Source organism: Ambystoma mexicanum, chromosome 3q (genome assembly GCF_040938575.1).
Source record: "Ambystoma mexicanum isolate Mex_15411 chromosome 3q, UKY_AmexF1_1, whole genome shotgun sequence".
Lineage (NCBI taxonomy): Eukaryota > Metazoa > Chordata > Amphibia > Caudata > Ambystomatidae > Ambystoma > Ambystoma mexicanum.
Genome location: NC_090926.1, coordinates 335,776,661 through 335,793,950, shown reverse-complemented (window position 1 = coordinate 335,793,950; position 17,290 = coordinate 335,776,661). Strand labels below are relative to the sequence as shown.

Genomic DNA, 17,290 nt, shown 5'->3' with positions numbered 1-17,290 from the left:
TCAGGAGATTGTGACTGTTCGGAACCACATTGATTCTGATCACTCTGGATTGGGTCTGAAGGATGTGGTACCCGGAATTTCTGTACACCCGCCCTTCCTGGTGCCTCCCGCTGAGAGTCAACTTACTATCCCAATTGGAGAGGCGAGTCCACCACCCGAACCTCAGCAGCCTGAACCTTCATGCGTGGCTACTGATAGGATGAGATATAGGGAGTGGGACTTGTTGGACACTGTCCTTGATCAGTTCAGAGACCCTCAACGAAGTCCAATTATGCCTACAGGTGTTGTACATTTTTGGCTTGGTGCCCGAAGAGGGATTTGTACCCTTAACCCTGCCCGTTATCCCCTGTTTTGAATTTCTTGCTGTGCTGTTGCACCTGCAGATCAGCACTGTCAAAGAATGCCTTGACTCTATTTTGGTTGGTGACGTTGAGAGTGAGCTCCTCCTTCCCTCCAAAGGTTGTCTCAGATTTTCATCTCTCTAAAAAGATCCATCTTTCTGTGTTTTTTCCTCTGCATCACCCTTCCAAGGGAGAAGAATGATTCCTTCGGCTGGACCCGGTGTGGGCCCTGAGCAAATCCATCGCTCAGACGAGAGAGGCCAGGAAAGATGACCAGCTTTCGTTGATTATGCTGGCGCTCTGCTAGCAGGGCTGTGGACATACTGTCAAGGTGGATCATTCTCTCCATCTCGGAATGCTATAATATGGCTGGTAAGGCTGGGCATGGGCATGTTGTTCTCAGGGTTCATTCTGCCAGAGGTGTGGCTGCGACCGCTGCCCTGCAGAGGGGAGTCCCTGTCCTGGATATCTGCCAGGTGGCAACATGGGCATCTCTGCCCATGTTCGGTAAACATTACTTGTTAGATTCCCTTTCAGGTAAGGACGTCTGTTTTGGTATGGCAGTCTTCCAGAAGTTTCTGACCTAGTTGGTGTCCTTGCTTACCTCCAACCTCCAGAACTAGCTACTACTATGGGAGTCTATCATTGATGAGGAATCTGTGGGAGGAAGGAATCCATTATGAGAACAAATTACATACCTCAATTAGACTGACACACAAAGCCTGTGCAGGTTGTATGTGTCAAACAGTCTATTGAATGAAACTAAAGCTACCCAGCACCTACCAAATAGCACAGTGCGATGTGACCCTGGCTTGTCACCGGCAGGGTTTAGGGTTGAATTCCCAGCATGGGGAAAGGGAAAAAGTGTCTTTTCTCACTGTGGGGGTGCATGTGGTGGGTGATTGCATTTCAATGACCACCACTAATATGTCATTGTCCCCCACAGCATGCAGTTTTATGCAGCCTCAGAAGTGAAGGCTGCATCAAAAAACGACATGCCATGGGCAACAATGACACACTAAAGGTAGACATTTAAATGCATATTCTTTTAGCCCGTTCCTTTACTTTTTTTGTTTTTTCCACTTCAGCCACTGGTTCTGGGCCTGCGAGTGAGGGGGGTGCAGCAACACAAAAGAGATAGAAAAACATATGAGTCAGTGCCAAATATATCTTCTTACCACTTGACCTTGTACAAATTTCGCAACTCATTTGCACAGTTTTTTAGAATGCTGTGTTTAGTTCTGTTAAATTTTAAAAGTTAGGTTCTATTTGTTTGTCACTTTCATCTTGTGACTCATCACAACTGGTCGATTGATATTTGATCTTCATGTTCTATTTATGTCTCAATAAGACAATACATTAATTTAATATGTAACCATGATTGTGTTTTCTACAATATAAATATGATTACAAAAATCACAAAAAAAATAATTTAATTGAATCGTAATGTTAAAGATGTAGTATAATAATTTGTGCTATTTCACCTGTGAAAAATTTAGAATTGACTCATGCAATAAAACATATTGTTACGCTCAGCTGGTATCCACGGGGTGCGACACGATACTGGAGGTCTAAGCGCTATCCCGGACCCCTCTCTGCTTGGTTATGTGCCAGACGTTGGGTAGCTCCTATAACAGGAGATTGGAGGGTTAAGATACTGGTTCTGTAATGGGTGGACTCCCACCTCCCTCTGGTCCAAATCCCTTCCCTTGGGGTTATTGCTCACCTTAGGTTTTTGTGCGTTGAACTCTCTGTCCTGCGTCTCTGTGAAGGGGCGCGTGGTTGGTGCGGGCGTTCCATGGACCTAGTTGCTTCACTGGTCCATGTACCCTTATGTCGGGTCCAGACCGGCTGTGACTCTGACTCTGCTTGTTGTCTTCCAGGTGAGTTATAATGTCTTTTCCATCTTTATTCTGTCTCTTTCTTTCCCTCCGTTTTCTCTGTCTTCTCGGCATCTTGCTCCACTACGCTGTTCCCTAACAATGTCTCTTTTTGTTTTCACAGGGATGGTTGTGATCTCGGAGTTGCCGCGCCGAAGGCAAAGACCACAGTGAATTATTGATACGCGGAGCGCTGCGCTGTTTATTGGTGTTAATTGCTAACCTGTGTTCTCTTCTCTTCTTTGTACAGGTTGCAGTGATGTTCCGGAGTGATGAGAGATCGAAGCGCTGCTTGCCCAGGTAAGTGCTTTGTTAATGCTGACCTTGTTCCTTCTCCCTTGCAGGTTGCGGTGAAACCCGGAGATGGGCGAGGTAAGGGAAGACCAGGGTGCTGCCAGGACTCGCTGCTTGCCCAGGTAAGAATTGTTATTAATGCTGTCCTTGTTTCTTTACCTTTGCAGGGATAAGGGGTAGAGGATAACGGTTTTTAACTGTTACCTGGTTTAGTGCGCAGTAGTCGATGCACGTTCTCAAGTCCCCCTCCTTCTTGGGTACGAAGAATAGGGGCGAGGCTGCTAGGGATTTGGGCAGGCAGATAAAACCGTTTGCCAGGTATTGGTCCAGATATGATGTCAAGTGGAGATTTTCAGGTTCGGTGAGTGCATTAATTCAACTACACAGGATGTGTGCACCAGCTAAGAGGTCGAACTGACAGTCATATGGCCTGTGAGGGGGTAAGGTATTAGCCTGTTCTTTTTGGAAAACGTCTTGGAAATCGTGGTATTCGCTTGGTAGTGTACTTGTTACACCTAGTACCAATGCCTCTTTATCTTGGACAGGTATCTATGGGTCAGATGATGGCATTTCCACTTGGTAGCATGCATGAGCACACTCATTGGAGAAGGCTAATTTCTTGGCTTGCCAGTCGATGTTAGGATTGTGAGCCACCAACCACGGCATTCCTAGAATCACCCAGAACTGAGGGGCCTTTATAAGGTCGAACGCAATGGCTTCCTGATGTCCGTCTTGGCACAGAAGGGTCAATTCTGCTTTGCGTTGAGTTACAGGACCAGAAGCTATCTCCGTGCCATCGACAGTGGTGACCTTCTCAGTTGTCATTTTCTGACAGAGGGGAAGCCCTATCTTTGTTGCCAGGCCTTGGTCTATGAAGTTACCAACGGCTCCGCTGTCTATGTATGCCTCCACAGCATGCATCCGAGACAATTGTTGGTGACTGATCAAAATCACAGTCAGGGCAAGGTGTGAGGTCTGTGGCACTTTTCCTTCGCTCGACAAACAGACCTCTACGCTTGCCGGGCCTGGAAGTTTTCCGACTCTTGCTCTCCTCCTTCTTTCTCTGTTCGTCCAACTGTTCACAGAGGGGGTTTTACGTGACATTCTCTGAGGAAATGACCTGATTTCCCACAGTACAGGCATAATTGCTGTTGTCTCCTTTTGTCTCTTTCGGCCTTGGTTAATGGGCTCCGCACCCCCCAATTTGCATGGGTTCCGAAGTCTTTTCTGATGAACGCGGACAGTTCTCCTTTGAGCGTACATACACAGTCCGATTCTCCATTCTGGCTCGATCTGTCCTTCGATCTTACAGCCTGTGGTCTACCTGCACCACTAGGTTGATGAACTCTGCACAGTCTTTTGGCAGGTTTACCACCTGAGCTAGGACGTCTTTCAATCCCCCCCGTAATCCTCGATGGACTAACACTGTTCGTTTCTCCTCAGGCCAGCCAGTTTCAACGACAAGTCTATTAAAAGTGGCGATATATGTTACAAATCTTGGCTGCCTTCGCAGAGGGACAGAAGTTCATTATGCAGAGCTTGGCCCTGGGTATGTCGGGCGAACAGCTTCTCCATCTCCTGTTGAAACCCCCTGAAATCCCACAGGAGTGGGTCATTCTGGCTTACTAACGGTATGGACCAATCCGCGGCACTGCCACTCAGATATGACAGAATGAACGCAACCCGCAACTGATCGTTAGGAAAGGCTGCGGGTCTACAAGGAAATGGAAGCAGGACTGGTTGATGAATACTGCATATTTTCATGGGTCCCCCCACTGGATTGACGAATGTGGCTGGAACTGACAGAATACTTCCTGGCAACGGAGCCTGCCCAGCCTGTGTTTGGAGAAATTGTCTGGATAATTCATCGGTGCGGACCTTGGTGACAATCAACTCCCACCTAAGGGCGTTGGTTTCTTGCCGGGCGGAGTGCACCTTGGCCCGTAATTCTCCCAGTAACTGGGCTAGTTGGTCAGTTTCTGATGTTTCCATGACGGCCAGCTGGATGTTTTAATTGAGGCTTTGTGTTCTGTTACGCTCACCTGGTATCCACGGTGGCGCCACACGATACTGGTTGGAAGTCTAAGCGCTATCCTGGACCCCTCTCTGCTTGGTTATGTGGCAGACGTTGGGTAGCGCCTATAACAGGAGAATGGAGGGTTAAGATACTGGTTCTGTGATGGGTGGACTGCCACCTCCCTCTGGTCCAAATACACTCCCTTGGGGTTATTTCTCACCTTAGGTTTTTGTGCGTTGAACTCTCCGTCCTGCGTCTCTGTGCAGGGTTGCGTGGTTTGTGCGGGCGTTCCGTGGACCTAATTGCTTCACTGGTCCGTGTACCCTTATGTCGGGTCCAGACCGGCTGTATCTCTGACTCTGCTTGCTGTCTTCCAGGTGAGTTATAATGTCTTTGCCGTCTTTATTCTGTCTCTTTCTTTCACTCTGTTTTCTCTATCTTCTCGGCGTCTTGCTCCACTACGCTGTTCCCTAACAATGTCTCTTTTTGTTTTCACAGGGATGGTTGTGATCTCGGAGTTGCCCCGCCAATGGTGAAGACCATGGTGAGCTATTGATGCGCGGAGCGCTGCACTGTTTATTGGTGTTAATTGCTAACCTGTGTTCTCTTCTCTTCTTTGTACAGGTTGCAGTGATGTTCCGGAGTGATGAGCGATCGAAGCACTGCTTGTCCAGGTAAGTGCTTTGTTAATGCTGACCTTGTTCCTTCTCCCTTGCAGGTTGCGGTGAAACCCGGAGATGGACGAGGTAAGAGAAGTGCAGGGTGCTGCCAGGACTCGCTGCTTGCCCAGGTAAGAATTGTTATTAATGCTGTCCTTGTTTCTTTACATTTACAGGTTGAGGCGAACTCCGGAGATGGGCAAGGTAAGCGAAGCGCAGGATGGATTCAAGGCTGATTACTTCACAGGTAAGTGTTTTTGCTCGCTAATGCTGTTCTTGTTCTTCCAGGTTATTAATGGAATCCGGATCTAGGGCTTCAGGATCGGGCCACCGGAGAAGCAGATGAGCAGGAGCTGGACACAGTGAGCGTTACGCTGCAGGAGTGCAGAATAACACAAAGCGTGTTCTGCTGTTTGAGTGTGGTTTAAATAGCCCAGGTAAAGTAGTTCCAGGCCAAATAGTTCCAGGCCCAGCCACACCCAAAACACTAGACCGCATGGCTTGATTATAAAGAACTGAGCTATGTAATAGGCCTTCATGTTAGATTAAGGGCTAAAACTGGTATTGCTTTATTCCTGATAATGAGCCTGGCACCAAAGGTGCCAGGACTGACTCCATGTATATTTCTTATGGAGTTTTAAGGCCCCTGGGGCCGGTCTGAAGGGCTTTAGCCCCACTGCTGCCAGGGGGCTGTTATACCTGAGGGGGTCAGGGGCATAGATCGTGACACATATCCTGATTGGCAGTTTAAACAATATGTGGATTTATGTTTTCTGGTAGGATGCCTTTTGTGTTTCTCTTTAGCTGTCCCCAGAATCCTGTCAAAGTTGGGGCATTTCTTTCCCTTTTATTCTATTAAGACCATACATTTGGGCACAAACTGATATGTTTTGCGATGTTTCAATATAGCATAAGACTTATGATATTTTGCTTGTTAATTATTAATGTGTGCTGGTGAACATTAACATTTTTCAAAATGCTTGGGTTCCACACCTTGCACCGACATGAACAGCACACTTCAGGCCATGCCCATCATTTAGACCACACACTCTTGTTACAGCACCCCCTCGATTTCTCAGCCCACTTAAAGCATTGGCAACTACCCAACCAACTTCACACAGAAAACATAACCGACCAATTGTAAATAATACCCGTTAACACGTTGTACAGAAAAAAAGAAGAAAGAATTTAACACTATGCAGAAATGAGAGGTCAGATTTCCGAACCGGGTAGTTCTGTTCGGGAGTGAGAGGCCTTGCTTGGCAGAAGGAGAGACTTGATGACAACCTTGTACTCTATAATGGCGTTTTGTTATTTATTTGAAAAAGTTTGTTTCAGAAAGAATTCAGTAACTAGATTTGCATACATAAGGCAAACATATTAGACAAACTCACAAAAGCACTCTGCTTCAGGTCCCCTCCTATTGCTGGCCATTCCAGACCAATACAACATCATCAGGCAAGACAGAACATCCACCAAGGGTTGTGGCGTTTCTATTATCGCTAAGTCCTACCTAGGCATCAGAAAGGCCCCCAGCCAAACCCTCCCATCGACTTAACACCTAGCCTTCAAATTACCGCTATCACCTAAACAGACCATCTCAGCCCACTCTCCTCTTTCGAAAGAAGACCTATCACTGCTGCTACCAAACAAGGCTAAACCAAGCTCACAAACCCTCCTCCTTGGAGACTTTAACTTAGGGCTTCATGATATTAATGACAAAAATGCACCAGAGATCAGCAACAGCATAATCGTTCTAGGCCTCACTCAAAGGCTCTCACAATCCACACACTCCAAAGGGCGACAATTAGACTGGATCGCTGATTGCAACTGCAACATTTCTATCATGTCTAACCACCCTCTCGCATTGACAGACCACAATGCCATCCTCGTCTCCATTCCAATAGTTCCCCATATCCATGAGAAATCCACAGCCCCCCCGAGACTAGCAAGAAACACACAAAACATAACAGCCTCAAACTTACTGCCACTTCTACAACTGCTCCTACAAGCAAACACAGCCCTCGAGTTTAATGAAGACCCAGTGCACCTGGTAAACCTCTACAACACTACCATGTTAAATGCCATCAATAAAATAGCACCTCAAAAGCTTCGCAAAGTCAAACCCCAGACCCACCTCAATACCTGGTTCACCCCACAATTGAGAACTCTACGGAAAATCAAAAGAGCAGCAGAATCCAGCTGGAGAAATACTCCATCACCTCTTAATAAAGAAAACCTCATATCAGCCTCTACTACCTACAAATCTGCCATTTTCTTAGCCAAATCAGACTCTTATAACAAACGTATTCAAAACGCTAAATCTAATACCAAAGAACTGTTTAAAATACTCAAAGAATTAGAATCACCCACACCTCCTCCTACAACTTGTCTGAAGGACGCCACCTGGTGTCAGAACATCCAAAAGGCTTTATCAGACAAAATTAAGCTCCTACAAAGAAAGATTGAAAATAAAAAAGCCAATATAACAAATAACCTGCCTGCTACCACTACAACTATACCACCCTCTGCCCATCTCAACACTTTCAAATTCACCTTACTTAGCATCTTAGAAGTAGAAGACATAATACTAAGTCTCAAACCGTCCAGATGCATGGGTGACATTTGCCCAGCACCTATCATAAAAGAAACAGTGAAGGAGATTGCCCCGTTTATCACCTCACTTATCAATGCTTCCTTCAAATCCAATACCATCCCCACAAACCTCAAGGACGCGTGAGTCATGCCACTCTTCAAGAAACCATCCCTGGACCCCAATAATCCATCCAACTACAGACCCATCGTCACCGTACCTTTCCTTTTGAAGATCATAGACAGAGCAGCCTATTTGCAGATCCAACACCACCTTGAAAGCAATAATCTGCTAGGGCTACACCAATCCGGATTCTGACCCAGACATAGAACCGAAACAGCCCTAATAGATCTAGTAACCCAAATCGAAAACATCAAGGAATCAGACAATCTTGCCATCCTTCTCTTACTAGATCTATCAGCAGCGTTTGACTTGGTCGACAATAAAATCCTCTGTAATCATCTCTCCTCAGCAGCCCACTTCTCCAACGAAGCGATCACCTGGATCCAGTCATTTCTGAACAACCAGAGTGTTCGCACCCTCTGCCTTTGCACCCTCTTCGACTGTCACCTGCAGAGTTCCACAAGGCTCCCGTGTCTCCCCCACACTCTACAACATATTCACAAAACCTCTTTTTGACAAACTCGACCAACTGGGCATCTCTTACACTAACTACGCTGATGACATGCAAATCCTCATACACATCACAGGCAACCACGACACAGACTCACAACGACTCAACGACATTTACCTTATCATCCAAGCCTGGATGGCACAACACGGGCTCTGCCTCAATGATGACAAGACAAGCTTCTCCTCGTAGGTACCCAAGCCAGACTTAACAAACTTGACAACAAATTTGACACCTTCAATATTGACAGCAACTACATCAAGTATCCAAAGACGTCAAAACTCTAGGTATGAACATTGACTCCTCCATCTCTCTTGGCAAGCAAATTAACGTTACCGCCTCTACGACTGCTTACACATGCAAGCTCATCAACGCATGCAGACCTTTCCTGACAACTGCAAATTGCAACACCCTGGCCAGGGCGCTCGTACTAACCAAGCTAGACTACTGCAATGCTCTTTACCTAGGCACTAGTCAGCACAATCTAAATAAATTACAGATCTACCAAAACAATGCGCTAAGAGCAGCCACCAACTTCACTAGAAAACTACACATCTCACAGTTGAGACACAGTGTTCACTGGCTCTCAAACAACCAAAGAATTAATTTCAAAACTCTCTCCCTCATACACAAATGTACACATAATCAAGCACCCAAATACCTCTGCGACAAATTCAGACTCCAACCTTCATTAAGACAAACAAGATCTTCCAACTCCAACTATCTCATCATACCAAAGTTCAAACTGCAAAAGGCAGGGGCAAAAACTTCCCAGCCCTAGCAGCCAAAACTTGGAATGCACTACCTCCCAACATCAGGTTAGAACACTCCATCCACAAATTCCATCGTGAGGCCAAAACCTGGCTATGTCTGAACGAAAACTAACCCACTCCTTAGCTGTAAATACTCTGGTTTCTAATTCTCTATACTGTATATACTTACTGCTGTGTACTATCTATGCCTGCAAACTGTGTGTACTATCTGTATTACCTGTTAATCTATGCTTGTAAACTATGTTATGTACCATGCCTGTAATTGTAAATATGCACCTTATATGTACCCAAGAAATGTGCCCAGTTGCCTCAGGGCTCGACCCGCTATATAAATAAAATACAATACTTGTTTGTCAAAAAATGCCATATCATATCACAGGACCGTCAGGTATGGACATACAATCTGTGTTCGCCTCTGTAAAGTAGATTTATTTGCAGAAATGTACCTAAGCATGTGGAACGTAGAGAGAAGAATATAACCATTACACAAAGAGTCGCTTGACCCATAGGCGCCCTAATCCATAGTTGCCAACATGACCCGTTGCAAACTGTAGGTGATTATCCAGTCCTGGTTTTTTCTTTGCATTCTGAGACATATAGTCTGAGTTTTATAATGGGAAACGTGGAACTACAAGTCAAAATGCAAAGAATAAAATCAGGACTGGATAACGACCTACAGATTGGAATGGGTCATGTTGGCAAGTATGCAATCCCAGACTCTTCTCCTTGGTTTAAATGGACCCTAGCAGCCCATTGAGTACACATAAGGTGTGTTTATTTGCAGCTGCCCAGTGACACTATGACACCCACAGGACCCCGCAGTGAACACAGGAAGTGGGTGGGACCCTGCTTAAAATAAAGAAACGGTGTTATGAATTCTTCACTGAAGCTTGGCACACAACATTAACGCAGGCGTGACAGTTGAGTTGCCTCACCTCATCAGGCACAGTGCTTGCTGTCTTTCTCTCCATCACATGTCCCTGCACATTTGGTCTTTAATATGCAACAGTTCAAAGTTTCCTTTTTTGTGATGTATAATTCTTTATGTTTGTTCACCCCAGAAACCAGAAGAGAGACCATCTTTCTCGGACTTGCTCTGCCACCTAAATGAAATGCCCGAGTGCGAACAGTAGCCTGGAGCTTCCCTGTTCAGACGACCACCTTCAGGAAACAAGATGAGGCCCCTGGCTCCAGAGCTTCGCGGAACGCATGTGCGCCCAGGCACACTCCAGGACATGCTGTACTGAACCATGTTTAAGACAATAGCCCACGGGCTCTGGAGGTGGGGAGGCAAAAACCCAGAGGCTTCACGAGGAACTGGCCACGGGCATGAGATGGCACTGACTCTACCGTGGGGAATGTTGAGCCTTTCAACTGACATGTGTCTTGTGATCAGAGTCCCAGAACCAGAGCAGTGCTGCTAGAGGAGAGAGAGAGAGAGTGTGTGTGAGAGAGAGACAGACATGCGCGCGCACGCGCACGTGTGTGTGCGTGAGAGAGAGAGAGAGAGAGAGAGAGAGAGAGAGGGAAAGAGGCATGTGTGTGACTGTGTGTGTGAGAGAGGGAAAGAGAGACACACACAAATGCACCCATGAATGTGCAAGACACGAACACAGCACAGGTCAGGAAGGAGGGGGCTCATCCATTATGCAATGAAACGAGATGAGCTTCCTCACCTAGTTTCTGTTTTTATTCTGTACACAACCAGCAGTTCTAGTACCTTCAGTCTTCCATCTCAGGCCAATGGTCCCTGCTAGATGATATCTGTCCCACTATAACATCCAATGTAAACTGGTCTATGGCTTTCCATCAATACATGTTCTTGTAGTGGGGGACTTTAATCTCTGGGCAAATAATCCTCTGGACTTGGATGCAGTGTCTTTGCTGAATTTACTGGAAGAATCTGACTTTTTACACAATTTGTAGACTCCTACACATAGTGGAGGACATATCCTGGACTGGATATTAACCAGAAACATCAGCATCACACATGTAAAAGTGGATGCCTGTCCCTGGTCCGAACCCTCAGGTATTTTCTTTAATCTTCTACTGCCTCACTCTTTGATCTCTTGTTCTCCTGAGGTAATGAAACCGTTTATGGTAAGAAATACTAGGAACGTGACTTCTGCAGTGCTTGCTTCCGTGGTGCTTCCACTATTGGCCAGTATCCCTAATTACATGTCTCTGGAAAACCGTACAAAGCACTTTAGAACAATTACTAATATTGCTTTTGATACTCTGGCCCCTTTACGTCCTATTAGGCCAAAAAAGGTATCTAAGCATAATTATTGGTACAGTACTAAGATAATTTTCTTAAAATAAACAAAAGAACAGCTGAACGGAGCTGGTGAAAGAACTCCAGCACATCCACACTTGTAGCTTATAAGATGCCAGTCAAAAAATATATACGTGAACTCTTTTCCATCCTGCATGAATTGGATGGAAAAACCACAAGATCTAGTTTTACGGTGGATGATGATTGGTGTCAGCACATTCAAGACGAGTTGTCTCAGAAAGTTGCCTGCCACCAAGATGCTATTACCAAGTATGTTATGCTGCTGGGGGAACAAGTGGCTGAACCCCAGCCACAGACTGCTACGCTAGAATCGTCTACTTCAAGGATACCTTTTATCTTTAAGGAATTATCGGAACTTGAGGTTCAAAACATTGTGCAAGCCTTGAAACTGGTCTCCTGTAAAGGACACATCTTCCCTGCCTCCTTGTTCAAAGACTGTCTTCTCCCATTACTACCCTGGGTGACAAAATGTATTAATATGTCCTTTTCTGAAGCCCAGGTGCCAAAATGTTTGCTGGTAGCTTGTATTCCTCCTCTCTAAAAAAAAGGATAATTTGGATCCAGCTCTAGCTGCCAACCTATAACCAACACACCGTTTTTGTTGAAACTCCTTGACAACATTGCCTATCATCAGTACTGTAAATTTGCTGAGCAACGCAAAATACTCGGACTTGGCCAGTCGGGGTTTCGTTCAAAACACGGTACGGAAAGAGCACCATTGAACTTAAAATCCAACACTGTAAAGATTGGTGATGAAGGTCAAATTGGACTGCTCCTGTTACTCGACTTGTCAGCCGTTTTTGACCTGGTTGCTCATGAGCTGCTGATTGACTGTCTGGTCCCAATAGGGAAATGCTCGGACAGTGCCGCAAAGTGCTTCAGATCTTTTCTTGGGCCTAGACAAGCAAGAGGAATTAAAGAAGGACAATCAATCTTCTCTTGTTCTCTTGACCTGCAGTGTACCACAGGGATCCTGTCTTTCTCCCCTGTCGTTTAATATTTACATCAAGTCCTTATATCACCTACTGGACAGTCTGGGTGTACAGTTTGCTAATTATGTGGACGACACCCAGATTCTTCTTGAACTTTCTGAGGTTTATTCCAGAGATGTGGAAAGGGACAGCTAAGTCTTCTCAGCAATCCAGTGAGTTCCATGTGTTTATAACGACAACCAAAATCACGACATACATTTTCAGTGACACTTTAATATTTTGTTTCTCTTTTTTAATTTTGGGGGGGTCCCCAAACCCTGTGTTTCTACAGTTTGTTTACCTCCCCCAACTACCCCTACCCCTTTTAATCCGTAACCCCACCCTATATATACTTTTACTAAAACATTAGACTTTTTTGTCGTTATTCAGGTGTCATTGAAAATGTTTGTTGTTATTTATTTTTCGTTATTAATGCTGCATACCATCAAGTTGTGGATGGTCGAAACTCGTAAGCACTTAATAATGAGAAGACTGAGTTGCTGATTATTGGAACTGGTGCCAAGTTAAAGAAAATGAATCCCCAATACAGTAATTTTCTGATTGCAGGTAATATTCCCGTTGACCAGCACATTAAAATGCTAGGAGTCTACTTAGACTCTCAACTAACATCATATAAGCATGTAGCGTATTTGAGCTCATCATGCTCATATATGGATACATTCCTGTGGCAGTCCTTACCTATCTGGGCAGGATAGGGCAGTAGTGGCATCTGCCACTGTGACGCTCGATTACTGCAACAGTTTGCTGGTTGGCACTTCACAGGCTAATATGAAGAAACAGCAAACCGCGCAGAATGGAGCGGTTGGTGCGGTATGTGGTCTCAGGAAACGAGCGCATGTGTCAGAGGCTCGCCGGAAGTTACACTGGCTCCCTGAGGAGCAAAGAGTACAGCATAAGACACACTCTCTTGTCTACAAGTGCTTGTCTGGTGATGCCTCTTTGTATCTGTTCACGCATATAAAGGGCACCGATAAGACAAACCTTACAGTCTAATAAGGATGCAATCTTGGCCTGTCCACGCTTCCGTCTGAAGAATATATAGATAGATCATAACACTTCTTAGGCTCTCTGTAAGGGATTACATACTCCACAACACAAAGCAAGGCCCAGCCATCTGTGGTAAGCCTATGGTGTGGGGTAGATTCTCAGGGAGTTCAGCAGTTCTTGATGTTTTCAGGTGTTTAACAGAGCTGAGCACCTGAACGTATTTTCTCAAACTCAGTTCAATTATGAAGTGGTGTTTTGGCAACTTTGCTTTTTAAATGTCAGCCAGTTTTAGTCACACAACAAGCAGTTGGTGCCACAGCAAAGCTAATGTGCTAGATATCCAGTTTCATGAATAGCAATGAACCAGAAGGTTAGACCACTGGTGGCTCATGCCAGCACACTGCTTTAGTCAGCCTGCATGATAGTAACGCCACTGTGCTATTGTAGTAACTGGCAGCCTCGCCGCAACAGGCTAGGTAGTTCAGGTGTGTGGTGCAGGCAGCAGCCATTCTGCCAGGTGCATCTCACTAGTTAAGCTCAAGTGTTAAGCTGGGCACTTCCCCTTTTTCTTCAGGTGTGCAGTCAGCATTCAGTCACCAATACAAAGGCGCGTGTGAGGCTGCTAACTCACTGAGTCTTAAACACACACGGGCACATGACTAATTACTGCTGCTTACTGGTCAGTGCCATTAGTGGGGCAGGTGGGGACTCTGTATGAAGAGGACAACAACAGGATCATCACCAGGCCAGGGGTAAGGCACTGTCAAGGAGGAGTTCCTGTGCTGAGTGTAGACGTACAGAATATCTTGGTGAGTTGGTTGACGGTTACATTAATATGATTTGATATGCTAGTTTATTTATATAGCGCCTATACACAATGTGTTTCAAAGAGCTTCAAGGCAAGGGAGGGAACAAGGGAAAATACAATGACATTCTTACAGGCCATGAACAGTAAGGATGTGAAATTAACTATCGTACTCGGCCTGACGACATTTCAGATAGTGCAAGAGCTAAGACATAGATAAGGAAGGGAGGGGGAGAGTGTGAAGAAAATGGAAACAGACAGGCGACTACTATGCCTGATGACATTTCTGGTAGAGCCCGAGAAAAACAAAAGTTGAAGGAGAGGGGTGCAGAAAGGGAGGGGAGGAACAAAACAAGCGACTATCGTACTAGGCCTGACAACGTTTCAGATAGTGCTGGAGGGGGCGGGAACAGTAAGGGAATGGGGGAGCGACAGACGAGGTTGCTATCATACTAGGTCCAGGGACAATTCTGATAGAGTAAGTGCGAAGAAAAAAGTAAGGGGAGGAAGGGAGGAAATAGGAAAAGGGAGAGGGGAGGAGAGAACAGAGAATAAGCAGTCAAAAAGAGTGGAGAAGCAAGAGGGGAGAGCGAATACAACTGCAGAAGTCAAAAGTCAACCATTTTAGGAATGATTGTGTCTGCATTTGTTACAAGAAGAAAGCACTTTTCTCTCTTTTCTGTGAGTAGATGGTCATAATGTTTCCTCCTGTCATCGATAGAATCAGGGGAAAATGGCAACGAGGATGATGTGTTTAAAGAAGCAGTTAAAAAATGGTGGTCATATTTCAAAACACAACTACTACCCAAAGAGCCGGTGGTTGTTGCTGCTGTTGTCCAAATTATGTTGTGGTGGAAGGGGAGCTGTGAGCAGCGGACTGCCACCCAGTCATGGCACAGGTTTGCTAGAAAATATGTGGGCCTGGCATTTATTAATGTACACATTAAGCACTGGAGATGCGAGCATGTTTATTAGTAAGATGGAAAGCACTGTTTGTGTGTCCTGGAGAATACACCATCTTTTCCCAACTTCCCGCTCCTTGAGATGGGAGTATTATACTCCTTAATTTAGTCATTTAAGACCGAAAGTGTTTTTTGAGGGAGTTAAGATGTAGTTCTCACTGTTGATTGGAGTATTTGTAGGCAAGTAGAATTATCATTGAATTAAAAAAAAGTTATTTTTGTTGTAATACTTCTTTGCTTCCAATAATCACCATGGATGAAAGATCCACGTGTGCAACTCGTGGATATCAGCTAGCGCAATAGCAGATCTCCTGAGTGTAGCCTGCACTGTGAGCGCATTAACGCAGCAGAACGGCGGCAGCAAGAGGCAGGCACCTGCGTATGTGTTACTTGCTGTGTTCTTGGTTGGGAGAGCTTCCCTAATTTTCGGGAGTAAAATAGGCCATTTCAGTTCACAAGTCACACATGTCATTACGTGGTAGAAGGATATTTTTCCTTGCATTTTTTGAAACCCACCATAATATTGACGGGGCTAGGAAGTGCAAACAGACCGGTGCCGTTCTCACCTGGAGGGCTGGCTGGAGGAGACAGCAAGCCTGCAACCAGAGAGCTAAGATAACCACCAGCAGGAGCGCACGTGCCCCCAAATGATCATACCTTTGGTAGCTTCCCAAAACTGTTCCATCACCGTGAGACTAGACCAGAATTGTATATTTCAATGTGAAATGTATTTTATCATCTGTATAACTTATTCGGTTCTCGCGTAACTATGTGTGTATAGCGCTAGTGTGAATTCTCTTCTTTAGTTTTGTACCTTATGTGTAAATAAAACCTCTCATATTACAAATATGTCCTGCTTTTTTGCGGCAGCGAGGCACCTGCTCAGTGGCAATGTGTAAAGGTTCAGCTCTATAATTCTGAATAGAAAACTCACTGTTCTTGCCCGATTCTGCCAGTAAGCCTCCAAACATCTCCTTAAGTGGTTTATTTTGGAGGCCAGCATTTCAACCTTGTAGCCAATTTACAGTGCGGCGAACGGGTCGCCCAAGTAATATTTTCAGTGCCTTTTACTATCTGATATTGGAAAAACAAACCTTGAAGCAATAAAATGTGCCAGACAGTTATCCCCTAGTAAATTATTTCCAGAAATACCACACAATTAGTTTTTACCACACATCACATTTTAATCATTTTTTTCTCTAAATGTACATTCGAATAATCTAATCCAAATTGCAAAACTCAGGCATGAGAAAGTTATTCACCATTACATTACCACACGTGACATAAAAAAGTCCATAAAGGTATCCGAATTTCATCCAAACTACCCGTAAAACAATATTCATAAAAAGAAGACAGCACATCGCATGATACTCTGCTGTTGAATACATTTCTCTCCAAGGCCGCCTGTTTACTGAAGCCCATTAACCGAATGTCATTATTTGCCAATGCTGGACAGCTCGGGACAACATCTTTTTTACATTTCGATGAATTAGTAAAGATTAGGGCAAATGCCATGGACAAATAATGGGTGCAGGCCGATAAAAACGAATGCCAGCCCGCCCGACCCACCCAGCCAAAAAGACACCAGCCTTCTACAGTCACACAGAAGATATTTCCGATCTTCAGGGCCTGATTGACAGCTCAGCAAAAGATGGACTGTTAAACTGCAAGTATGCATGCTTTACCTGGAGTCAAAATATTCTAAAAAATGTATTTTGGTGAATAAAATTCGAGTTGAAGTCCCGTTTCAAAAGCCTTAACGATCCAGCTGAACATGTCTCAGTTACTTCCTCGTCATTCCATGGAAGTTTGTCATTCCATGTCATTTTGATCGTCCTCCAGGTGTCATTTTGATCTTCATCCCTTGAAGGAGCCTATATTGTTACAGGATTACATGTGCCTTCCCTCTTGTTCAATATTCTTCCTTAATCCTTGAATTTGGAAATCCTTGGTATGAGACCTATTGTTTAAGGTTCACCAGGTCCATCGTGAACACTGTGCCAGCACTCCTAAAATGCCCTCCCTGATATGGGCTAGATAGGTGGGAGGTGGGTGATCAT

General features: G+C 45.0%; 1 protein-coding gene across 1 annotated transcript in view; it reads left to right on the top strand.

Annotated features, from left to right (window-relative positions):
- Positions 1–16,071, top strand: part of ITK (IL2 inducible T cell kinase) — a 496,552-nt gene extending 480,481 nt beyond the window's left edge. Inside the window, exon 17 of the mRNA XM_069653933.1 lies at positions 10,250–16,071. Within this exon, the coding sequence (XP_069510034.1) occupies positions 10,250–10,321 (72 nt within the window). The 3' untranslated portion in view covers positions 10,322–16,071. The remainder of the gene's footprint in view (positions 1–10,249) is intronic.
- The last annotated feature ends 1,219 nt before the right edge of the window (positions 16,072–17,290 follow it).